General features: G+C 50.0%; 1 protein-coding gene across 1 annotated transcript; it reads right to left on the bottom strand.

The window, feature by feature from the left end:
* Nucleotides 1-707: 707 nt before the first annotated feature.
* On the bottom strand, nucleotides 708-11954 carry TUT1 (terminal uridylyl transferase 1, U6 snRNA-specific). Its single transcript, XM_028117969.2, has 9 exons — nucleotides 11813-11954; nucleotides 10127-10317; nucleotides 6230-6545; nucleotides 5936-6036; nucleotides 3662-4128; nucleotides 2927-3036; nucleotides 2658-2768; nucleotides 2407-2499; nucleotides 708-1895 (listed from the first exon to the last, which is right to left on the bottom strand). Exons 1-9 carry the CDS (start codon nucleotides 11892-11894, stop codon nucleotides 751-753), a joined length of 2616 nt encoding a protein of 871 aa, XP_027973770.2. The 5' UTR covers nucleotides 11895-11954; the 3' UTR covers nucleotides 708-750.
* Between the last annotated feature and the right edge of the window lie 253 nt (nucleotides 11955-12207).

The raw sequence follows: 12207 nt of genomic DNA, 5'->3' as shown, positions 1-12207 counted from the left end.
CCCTAACATCAGGATTGTGGGACACTCACAGGAGCGGAAACAAGTCCGGCGTGGATAAGTCCATTAGAGGAGAGGATGAGGATCTAACCAGAGCCCAAGTCAGAAACCCTGCCAGAGTTAGGTTTCCTCCCATTAAACCACTCTATGGCTCCGCGATGCATTCGCTGCAATAAGGGCCCTGGTACCGGGCCTGCAGCCGGGGAGAGCCGAGAATACACGGCGGATCCCTTCCACCTGTCATCCTGGAGGGGCTGCCAGTTACCCATGATGGGCTGCCCTTTACCCACGCTCAGGTCGGAAAATGTTTCCCCCATTTTAACCAGAACAGCATGAACTCGGTTAAGTGAGACAGTGGATGAAGAAACCTGAACCCCAATTTCAGGCCATCACCATATAAATCCCGGCGGCAAGGTAAATGTGGAGGCAAACTTGGTTCTTCTGCCAGGTACTGCCGCCCAAGCCGTCCACCCGGCCCTCCATCCTTCGGGAACCCTACCGAGCGGGCTCCGGGTGCAGGGACACACACACACACACCATTGCAGGCGCTCGCTGCAGGTTGTGATAAACGGTAGGAAGGAAACAGGCTGAGACCTATTTTAGGGTAGCCAAAGAAGGCATGGCTGAGAAGAGGCAGTAAGGTCTGGGAAGGCCAAGTACTGGGTGGAAGGAGGATTACTACCAGGTGGAAATCAGAGGAAACTGTCGTGTTCATTAAACTAGCAGCTTTATTGCCCCTTAGGGTCCCTGTCTTCACTCAAGGAGGTTCCGAAGTGCTTGAGGGAGGAAAACCTGTAAGAAATGATAGAGGTCAGGGAACAGGCCTTGAGAATCCTGGATTGGGGTGACGGTAAGAGTCTGGTCAGCCTGGGAGGCAGATGCCACAAAGGTGAGGAGCGGCTCAGCCTCGGGCCGCCGTGCGGCACTGCTCAGTGCTCTCAGCTCCTGGGTGACCTGAGCCTCAACTGCCAGCCACTCCGCGGTGCCAGCACCGCCTCCACCTCTTCCCTTGGTTTGCTGCTGCAAGCGTCGCCGGGCCCGCCGCCGCCCCTGCCACACTCGGTGCCACAGGGCACAGCGCCAGCTCTCTGAGGAGAGCCCCACGCCCTTCCCTGTCTCACCCCGGGACCCTTCTCGGGCTGCCTCGGGTCCTTTGGGCCCCTGCTCTGCCAGTGCTGCAGGGCCCAACTGCACCTCTTCACCAGGGGCTAGCTGCTTTCCGGGCGTCTGGGGTGGCTCCCCTGGCCGCCCAGGGCTCTGCACCCAGTCCTGCACCATCTCTCCAACCTCTACAACCATTTCCTCCACCCCGTCTTCACTGTGGTCCCCGATACACCCCTGCTGCTCCTCCTGCCCTTCCTCACAGCTTCTTTCCTGTCCATCTAGTTTCAACCTTTTGCTCGTCCCTCCCTGAGGAGACTCCTCAGGTCCCCCTCTGTCTGACCACAGTCTCTTGGTTCCCTGTTCTATATGGCACCCCAGTGCTTCCCTTAACACCTGGGCCAGGGCAGCAGTGAGCTGGGTGAAAGGAGCAGGGGGTAAGGGGATGGGTGTTGCAGACAGCAAGGAACTAGGGGAGCTGGGCTGCAGAAGGGGGAGCAGCCCCCAGTCCCGACCCCGGCAGGAACGCCGCTGGTACTGGAGGCTCCGGCAGTAACTGGCTGCCGCTCGGCAGCAGTTCTGTAGCCGCCCAGCTACCCGGCTGGTCACGTTGGCTGCCACATTGTGACTCAGGTCAAAAGGGTCCTGGAGATTCATGGGGCCAAGGCGCAGACCCTCCCAGCGATTAGAGAGCAGGCCCCCTGCCACAGGCAGTGCCTGACCCTCCCGCAGGGACAGCAGTGAGCCACGAAGATCCCAACAAGAGACGCAGGAGAAGAACTGGGCTAGCAGAGAACCTGGAGGAGGAGGAAGACCAGGCAGAACGGGTTACTTAGAGGCCGGGACTGAGACAGGCCTGCACTAGAGGCATTCTCTTAGAAGGACTTTCTTTTCCCTTCCAAGTAGCTCAGAAGAGTGCCAGAAGCCAGACTCCTCTGATCTCTACATAAACAAGAGGACCGGCCTCTCTCCCCGTGCCCCCATTTCTATCCACAGCCAGCCCCAAAGGCCCCAGAGTCTCCATCTTTGGACTTGGCCCTTGCATCACCACTGGATCCTCAAGCCCTGGCCTGTACTCCGACTTCCCCCCCAGATGCTGCTCCTTCCCCTCACTAGCAGTGTAACCTTGAGCAAGCCGCTTAATTGCTCCAAGGCATGGTTTCTTCATCTGTGAAATGGTATTAACCATACCAGCTATCCCAGGAGGCTGCTGTGAGAACCGTGCCTGGCAAACGGTAACTGATGGATATAACCTACAGTTGTGATTAACATCATTTATTAATCCTCTCCCAGGCTCCCCAGACTCACTGAGGGGCTCCTTATTGGTGCTGGGCTCCAGTCTTGAGGCATCCCTGGGGAAACTACAGTCCCAGCCATCAACCTCCGCCTGCTCGCCCTCACCTGTGAAAGAAAAGAAGGTGAGGGTCAGACCGGAAGCAGGAGCAGATTTGGGGGTGACAGCAGAGATCTCATTCCTGGGGTAGCCCAGTACATCTAAACGAGAAAAGAGGAAAGCCGAAGCTAACAAGACAAAGAGGGTGGAGGCCGGGCCGCTGTACCTGCTTTCTGGGTGAGCTGGGACGCACTGGGCAACACAGGAGGGTCCCTGGTCTGAAGGAAATAGACCACGAGCAAGGTCAGGGCGTAGTTACTGAGGAGGGGGCCACTTCCTGGGTAAACAATTATTCCAATTAGATTGGAGGTGCATCTAACAGCCTGCTTGGATCTCCCAACCCTGGTTCCTGTACCTGCCTCCCCTCCCCTCCCTGAACCCTTGCCTTTGCCCCAACACCAGCTCAGCCCCAAGTCTGTCCTGATTCACTCTCACCTGACAGCCCTCGACCTTGAGCCCAGCAGCGGAGGGTGTACACGAGGGGCCGAACTCGCCCATCCAGCTCAGAGCAGAGACTCAGGAAGCGAGAGTTATGCAGGGCCAGCCTGGAACCAAGACAAGGATGTCAGTGCTGGGGAAACCCTCTGAACTATCACCCCAGCCCTTGTTCCAGGCTTGCAGAACAGGGGGCCGGCTGGAATGAGGCCAAAAGAGGGTTTCCCAAGTGTTTGCTGACACAGTCATGTGAAGAGGCATGCAAAGAAAGGGCATGCAAAAGGATGTCACGTGTGTTGGGGGGGAACACTACATCCCATATGCCCATCCTGGGTAGGATATTCAAGAAGGGTTTTGTTACAAGACTGCTCAAAGCCTTTCATATGCAAAGAAACAAAGACCAGAAGGGAGGGAGAAAGAGGCGGAAAGAGGAAGTGGGGGAGAGGGTGGGAAGGGAGAAACTGATTTGCATCTAACTTAGCATTTCCCAAATTTATTCAACCCTGGAACTCTTTTCTAAATCCCCTAAAAATAGTATTCCCAAGAACAACACACTTTACGTTCAAGAAAATGGATGCCAGACAGGAGACAAATGGCAGGAGGAGGGATGGGACCCAATAAGAATAACCTTGAGGTTCAGCCCAAGTACAGGAGCTTCCCACATCAGGGCTCCCTCCTCACCCACCCCAGAATGCTCAGCTGGCCTTCCCCAACCACCCCCCTAAACAAAGGTACCGGTTACTGAGGGAGACGTCACCGTGAAGACCTGAAGGCCGATGGCAAAACTTGACCACAGGGCGTCGGGCAGAGGGCACAGTTTGGACTCGATACACTCCAGGGACACAGCCCCGAAGAATGGATCCCACTAACTCTAGCATGGCTACCCCCTCTGTTTTCTCCCCCCTTAGGGCCTCTGCTAGTTCCAGGGCCTTCCCCAGGTCCCCCTCTCCTCGGTCCTCCTGCAGTGGTGAGGCTGGAGGCAGGGACTGGGGAGAGGCGAGGGTCTCAGAGGCCAAAGCAGAGTCCGGAGTCTGGGGTGCCAGGGAAGAGGAAGGAGTTTCAAAATCCAGGGCTTCTGAGTCTTGCGGAGAAGGAGGCTGTGAGTCTGGGGGAGAAGCCGGGGTACAGGCCAGGGCTTGAGGATCCAGTGGTGATGCAAGGGCCGAGTCCAAAGATGGAGACTCTGGGGCCTTTGGGGCTGGCTGTGGATAGAAATGGGCTCCGTGAATATTCGCCTCTCCTGCTGTCCCCCATCTGGGCAACATTCCCCAGGATATATCTATTACTGCTTATATGCCAGGTCCCATTCCAAGGGTTTTATATGTATTAACTAAGTTAATCCTCACAACCCCTTTTTAAAATTAAAAAACAACTTTGTCACTGTCATGAAAGGCAAAAAAAGGCAGAGGAACTGTAAAGGAGACAGAGGGGCCAATACTAGCCTGCTGGCGGGCAGCTGATGAATGCAGGGAATGAGCTGCAGACCAAAATCTCATAACATTTTTTTTTTTAAGATTTTTATTTATTTATTTGAGAGAGAGAATGAGAGGGGGAAAGGGTCAGCGGGAGAAGCAGACTCCCTGCTAAGCAGGGAGCCTGATGCGGGACTCGATCCCGGGATTCCAGGATCATGACCTGAGCTGAAGGCAGTCGCCTAACCAACTGAGCCACCCAGGCGCCCCTAAAATCTCGTAGCATTTAACACATCTGCCCTTGCTAACGGTACTGTGGCTGTACCTGAGGATGCCTTTGTGTTTCCCTAATAGACACTGGACTATCATGGGCATCATGTATGCATCCTGCTCTCAAATGATTCTGAAAATATAAAGTGTGTGTGTGCATGTATGTCTATATGTAGGGATAAAGAAAAAAAAGACTCATAAAACAAATTTTTTTTTAAGATTTTATTTACTTGACAGAGAGAGACACGGTGAGAGAGGGAACACAAGCAGGGGGAGTGGGAGAGGGAGAAGCAGGCTTCCCACCGAGTAGGGAGCCCGATGCGGGGCTCGAACCCAGATCCCAGGACCCTGGGATCATGACCTGAGGCAGATGCTTAATGACTGAGCCACCCAGGCGCCCCCAAATTTATTTTTTAAATAACCCTTTTTGTGGGGCACCTGGGGGCTCAGTCGGTTAAGCATCTGACTCTTGGTTTCTGCTCAGGTCATGATCTCAGGGTTGTGAGATCAAGCCCCACATGGGGCTCTGCACTCAGCGTGGAGTCTTCAGATTCTCTCTCCCTCTGTCACTCCCTCCACTCGAGCTCACTCTCTCTCTCAAATAAATAAATAAAATCTTTAAAATAACCCTTTCTGTAGGGGCGCCTGGGTGGCTCAGTCTTTAAGCGTTTGCCTTCGGCTCAGGTCATGATCCCAGGGTCCTGGGATCGAGCCCCGCATCGGGCTCCCTGCTTTGTGGGAGGCCTGCTTCTCCCTCTCCCACTCCCCTTGCTTGTGCTCCCTCTCTCACTGTGTCTCTCTGTCAAATAAATAAAGAAAATCTTTTTAAAAAATAATAATAATAATAAAATAACCCTTTTTGTAAAGTAGGAAGTATAGAAAGCTGTACTTTTTGTTCAATTTTGCTGTGAACCTAAAACTGCTCTACAACACAAAGCCTATTAAAAAAATACTAACAACCCTTTCCTATTCCAAAAGCAGAGTCTGTACATTAGATGTTAGAAAATACAGATAAGTAAAAACATAACCCCAAAATTACTTTATTGTATGTCCTTCCATATTTTTTTTCCCAAAATACAGTATTATATACACCGTTTTGAAATCTGGTTTTTTCCTGTTACCAATGCCACGTATCCTGTGTCGACTCATATTCATCCTATCTAATACCCATCTAATACATTCACATTTCTCCAATTGTAACAACCCTTTCAGGTTCCATTATCTGCGTTTTACAAATGAGGAACGAAGGCCTGAGAGAGACCGTGCTGGCCCAGAGTCCCATGACCATTCCCACTGACTCTTCCCAGCTGCCTCCCCGGTCACTCACCTGCGACTCTTCCAAGTCACCCAGATCCAGGAAGAGGTCAAGATCACAGCCATGGACATCAAAACTGTTTATGGAAGAACCAAAAGGATGGACCACACAGCCTGGATGTCAAGCAGAAAATAAAGGTCGAGGGCCATTAGAGAGGAGTATGGGGTAGAAAAATACGGTGGGGCACAAAGAAGGAAGAACAGCCAAATAAATGCCTCTAGCTGCAGGAGACCTGGGGAATGCAGACTTGGGGGCAGGGGAAGGAGGGAGGATGGGGACTCAAACATGGTAAGGGAAGTGACTCACCAGGGAAGAACTCTGTGAAGACCTCCTGCATCAGGGCCACCACGAGGCTCCGTAGCTGCCGCTCAGCCTCAGACAACTCCCTCAGCCCCACGAGTTTCACCATTTGTGCCCCCACATCTGGGGCCTCAGCTAGTGCTTTGGCCAGCTGGTGACTGTCAGGGGCCGCTCCTTTGGGGGATTTGGAGGCTGGGCTCTGGAACTCTTTCTGCTCCCGTGGCCGGACCCGCAGGCGATGTCCTCCCAGGCTGTGCTGGGCCTGTGACAAGACAGCTTCCCGGGCCCCAATGTCCCCCATCTCCACGATAGCAAACACTCCCTGGCAAAACACAACCGGGGCAGGGATCATGGTTTTGGAATAAAAAATAAAAACCGAACACATGGTTTGACAGTGGGTGAGATTCTTTGAAATGGGGACCACCCTATAAATTGGGAAATCTGCTTACTGTTTCTGGAACAGGGAACATATTTAGAAAAACAACTCTCTCCCTCACTCCCATCCCACACAATTACTCTCATCCCAGTCTGCCTCTGAAAATCCCATTTTATTTATTCTATTCTCCCCTACTCTTGCCAATGACATGATTTCACCACTTATACTCTGATGCATCACCTAACTTTTCCTTCTAACTTAATTAGACCTTTTAGCATTGATTTGGAATCCATGTAACTGTGCTAGGTGGAAATATAAACATACCCTACCTTGAAAAGACTTCCTATCTAGAAATAACAACAACATGACAGCTATGATCTGGTTGAGTTCCACAATATTCACTGAGATATATATATATATATTTAAGGCAAAATGTTAGCAGGAGCGGGAAAAATATGACTGCCTCGGGGCAAAAGTCCATATTCTTTTACATTCTCTTCAGTAGTAAAGATAGAGCCTCATCCTGCTTATAACAAAGTATGCTACAATAACCAAGACAGTGCGATACTGGGGCACCTAGCTGGCTCAATCCCTGGAGACTGCGTCTCTTGATCCCAGGGTCTTGAGTTCGAGCCCCACGTCGGAGGTAGAGGTTACTTAAAAAAAAAAAAGGAGAAGAAAAAAGGGTGGCACTGGCACAAAGACAGTTATTCAGATGAAGAAAATGAAACAAAGACTCCAGAAATTAAACCCATACCTCTATGGTCAACTGATTTTCAATATAGTTGTCAAGACCACTCAATGAGGAAAGAATAGCCTTCCCAACACATGCTGCTGGGACAACTGGATAGCCACATGTAAAAGAATAATATTGGGGGCGCCTGGGTGGCTCAGTCAGTTAAGCGGCTGCTTTCGGCTCAGGTCATGATCCCAGGGTCCTGGGATCAAGCCCCACATCGGGCTCCCTGCTCGGCAGAGAGCCTGCTTTTCCCTCTCCCTCTGTCTGCCGCTCTGCCTACTTGTGCTCTCTCTCTATCTCTGTTAAATAAATAAAAATCTTAAAAAAAAAAAAAGAATAATATTGGACCCCTACCTTACACCATATAAAAAAATTAATGAGGGGCGCCTGGGTGGCTCAGCTCGTTGAGCTTCTGCCTTCGGCTCAGGTCATGATCCCAGGGTCCTGGGATCGAGTCCCGCATCCGGCTCCCTGCTCAGCGGGAAGCCTGCTTCTCCCTCTCCCACTCCCCCTGCTTGTGTTCCCTCTCTCGCTGTGTCTCTCCCTGTCAAATAAATAAATAAAATCTTCAAAAAAAAAAAAAAAAAGGAAACTTTATTTAAAAAAAAAATTAATGAAGTGGGGGGTGGGGGAGATAGGGGGGAGCAGCCTCACCAGCACACAGGCTTGAAAGACACATGAGGAGTGATAAAACATTCTGGAATGATGCGTGCAGAACCTTGTAAAATATACTAACAACCCTTGAATTGTACACTTTAAAAGTATGAATTTTATGCTGTGTAAGTCACATCTCAATCAAAAATACCAGCCGGGGGCGGGGGGGGTGCACCCCTCCTACCCTCGCTTCCACCCATGCCAAACACGGCAAAGAACCATAGTGAAACCAAGGAGAAAGGCAGCCACTTGGACCTGCCCAGGCCAATCTTCTGACTCTGAGGAATCACGCTACTCACCAGACTGCAGTTCAAACCCAAGTATGCAATCAAAGCCCCAGCTAGAAATTAGGTGTCTCTTTGCCTGGCCTTGTCTTTGAGTGCACAATTCTCTCAAGAAACTAAAACTAAGAGAAGTTAAATAACTTGTGACTGCCTCCAAGTAAAGGCTTAATCCCCCAAATCTCCCAACTTCCCAGTGATGCTGTCCCTCAAGGAAATGTGGAAATGAAATGAGATACTGTATGTAAACCATTTCACTCATGATTGGGGCGTGACAATTGCTCAATAAAAATTTTAGTCATTATTGTCAAAATAATTAAAAGCCTCAGAAACGTGAGGTTTAAGTTCAGAAAAAAGGTCATTCCCTACAACTGAAACGAATCCGAACAAAAACAGAGATACGGAGTTTTCTGAAAAAGGAATCTGGGGCAGACACTGCCAACTGCCCTCCCAATATACATTCTCCTTTTCTTTCTTACTAACAGAATTCCAATTGTTCATAAGGGCAAGATGTCCAGCTAAAAACTTCATTTCTCAGGCTCGCCTACAGCTAGGGGTAACCATGTGATAGAATTCAGGCCAATGAGAAGTCTAATGAAGAGGCCCCTGGGAAAGATATTTTCCTGGAAAATAAAGAAAAGCAGGGAAAGAGAGTCAGACTCAGCTGGCACTAGCCTTTTATACTCTGTCCCTCAGCCTGCCCCCTTCTCTTACCTCAAGATGTACAAACAGCATTATCACAACTAGGAAGGGAGAGCCACGTGCCAATGACAGAGCAGGAAAACAGTAAAGTGCTGGAGTGCCCAGGTCTGGACTTCTTGTTAATGAGAACAATTAAGCCCCTTTTGTTAAAGCCTCTGTGGGTCAGTTGCCGAATGTGATCTCTAAGAAGAACACACCCCAGCCCATCCTAAGAGAAGACATGGGCTTCCAAAGCCATTTGGGATCACCTAAGCCACGCCTACACAACCAGAGCACAGTCTCAGAACTAGAACATGACGATACAACACAGCAGTACAACAGTGAACTTTTTTCAAAGGACTAAAGAGAAACTGACAAAAGCCCTGCCTGGAAGACAAATAGGATCACAAAGAACAAGCTTATTTGTCTAGCACTGTCCAGAAGACAGGGTATTTTGACCAGTTAATTTCAGTACCTCTCACCATAAGTTAATAAACTGCTAGCAGTCTCTTGTGGGGTTAGGATAGATCTGCCGATGGTGTGGTCTTAAAGCACCTACTTCATTGTAGTTACTCATTTAATTGTCTACTTTATAGTCACTAGACTATAAGCTCTGTGCCTGCACAGGCCACATCTATCCTATTCACTATTGAAAATGTAGCTCTGACGCACCTGGGTGGCACAGTCAGTTAAGCATCCGACTCTTGGTTTCAGCTCAGGTCGTGATCTCAGGGTCGTGAGATCGAGCTCCGTGTCAGGCTCCCCCGCTCAGCGTGGAGTCTGCTTGAGATTCTCTCTCCCTCTCAAATAGATAAATCTTTTTTAAAAAATGCAGCTCTACACACAGTGCCTAGTACAAAGTCAACAGCTAATACTTGGCAACTAAAATGAAGACTGACTGACTAAACTGATGACCAACAAGTCCCCCAATGACTAACTCTAGTGAACTGATAAAATCCAAGCAGGGGCCGGGGAGGTGGGAGAGTAGGGGTTGTGGGGGGGTGTGGGGGGTACGGTTCAGGGAGGCTCACAAAGCTGGACTCGCCCGAGTACTTGTGGTGTCCATCATGGAACAAGGCACCAGCTGAAACAGGGCTGCTGGTTTCTCTCTCATTTCGTTTTGTATGTGGCACACCTGACTCATCCTTTACCCCAAGAGCCATTCACTCTACCTTGTCCTTGTCCATGACGACACTGGCCACGGGTCCAAATGCCTGGAAGTACTGAGTGAGCTGAGCAGAATCCACATCCCGGGGAAAGCCACTGACAAACACACTTCGAAGTCCCTGGGCCTTTCGGGCAGCTCGTAGTTCTACCAGGTGCCGGTGCTTCCGGCCCCCCAAGTGGGCATCTAGGCTGGGTCCTGCAAAGACAAACGTAAAACAGAAAACATACAAATCACTCTTCAGTGTACTTACCCCGACTTTACCTAAATGCACTCCTAAATCCTACTGATCCTTCCAAGCCACAGAAAGCGTGACCTCTGAATATACAAAGTCCTGGCTCTTTTCACCTTCCTCTCTTGGCCACGTGTCCATGTAAAGTATTCTAAGTGGTTCCCAGGAGAACTAGCTACAAGTTTTTCTTAAACCATCTCTAAGTGCTAGGTAGAGCAACACCAGCAAATTATAAAACAAATTAACAGGAAACTTATCCAGGTCATATACAGAAGAACTAAATAAAGCAGGACCCTACACTATTCCCTCAAGGATGGTCTCTAGGTATGGTAGAGAGATTGCAAGGGCAAGATTTGAGGTCACACTGCCCAAGTTTAAATCCCGGGTCTGGCAAACTGTGCGAGATCTTGGGCAAGTTACTTAACCTCTCTGTGCATCAGTTTCGTAGGACACAAAATTAAGATATTAATAGTACTTACCGCATGGTTATTATGCAATATAGAGTACCTGGCGGTCTGATACATGTTGAACATGGGAAAAGTTAACAATTATTATTTTTATTAAATTCTGGGTCAGCTGTTTGTTGTCACCAATGTATATGCTGGGCCAGGGAAGACTATGCTGGATTTTTGGCTTGCCCTACAGGACAAATAGTGATAGTGCCATTCACAAAGAAAAGGAACAGAAGATTCTGTTTAGGGAAGATCGTGATTCCAGTTTAGGGAAGATCACGATTCCAGACTTCAGAAGTGGAATTTGAGTCCACCTGAGTGGCTGAGTCAGTTAAGCGTCTGCCTTACGCTCAGGTCATGATCCCGGGGTCCTGGGATCAAGTCCCGCATCAGGCTCAGAGCCTGCTTCTCCCTCTGCCCCCCCCCACACACACACTTGTGCACTCTCTCAAAAATAAATAAAATCTTTTTTTTTTAAGTTGAATTTGAGGTTTCATGTCCCCTGCGCTGTCATACAAGAACCCTGTCCACTTTGCCAAACCCATCTCCTTGTCACGCATGCCATGCTCCTTCGTACACCTCTGCCTTCGGGAAGCTCCTCTGTAGGGCTTCCCTGAGTTAATTACTACTTTCTCTGTGATCCTACAGCTCTCCAAACATGTCTATTGAGCATCGGAATTGTCTCCACCTCTCGATGGTGAGTTCCTTCATCTCTGAATCCCCTCACCCCACCCGAGAGCCCATCAGAGTACCAGACACAAAGGTGGCGTCCAACAGATGACCGTTAAAGAGGGAAGAAACTTTCGTTGTGGAGATTTCGGACACCAGGAAGGAGGGAGTAAGGTGGCGGGACTTTCGCCACTCTCCAATCCCTTCGTACAGACGGCGTGAAAACGGAGGTGAGTGACCCTACCAACCGACTTGACAAGAACTATGACCTATAACCCTAACTTTCGCTAGGACCCAAAGACGAGAACTCACAACCACCCCCTCACAAGCCACCGCTTACGGTTGGCTGTAGTAACGTGGCAGAGACAGCAGCGGAAACCCCCACGGGGCAGCGATTGGACATCCGAATCCACTGCCGCCATCGCAACTCTCCAGCACCGGCAACACAACCACTTCTGCCACCACCGGAACTCACGCCTACAAATCGCAACGCGCTTGGAAGCAACTTCCGCCAGTCCGACAGGAAGTGACGCACATCGACCAATCGCTCAAGCACACTCCTCGGGAAACTGAGCTCCTTGGACTCAGGGTTCCGTTTCCACCCCGCGTTGAGTCTCTTCCACCAGCCTCAGGAGAAGCCGCCCATCTTTGATACTTATCTGCATGCTGTAAGCCGATTGGTGTGCTCTGAGCCATTCAGGCGTTAATTGGCCCAAAGTCATGAATATCCATGAG

This window comes from Eumetopias jubatus, unplaced genomic scaffold (assembly GCF_037043125.1).
Source record: "Eumetopias jubatus isolate StellerSeaLion01/CBP00866 unplaced genomic scaffold, mEumJub1_p1.0 scaffold_13, whole genome shotgun sequence".
NCBI classification, from domain to species: domain Eukaryota; kingdom Metazoa; phylum Chordata; class Mammalia; order Carnivora; family Otariidae; genus Eumetopias; species Eumetopias jubatus.
This window is presented reverse-complemented; position numbering and strand designations above follow the sequence as displayed.

Bases quoted from the DNA above. Each gene is read 5' to 3' on its own strand.
- TUT1 (XM_028117969.2), bottom strand. From the start codon at position 11,894: ATGGCGGCAGTGGATTCGGATGTCCAATCGCTGCCCCGTGGGGGTTTC. The intron at 4,129-5,935 runs GTGAGTGACCGG...TTCTATCCACAG, and splicing joins GTGACTTGGAAGAGTCGCAG to CCAGCCCCAAAGGCCCCAGA. The intron at 2,769-2,926 runs GTGAGAGTGAAT...TTGTTTACCCAG, and splicing joins TCAAGGTCGAGGGCTGTCAG to GAAGTGGCCCCCTCCTCAGT.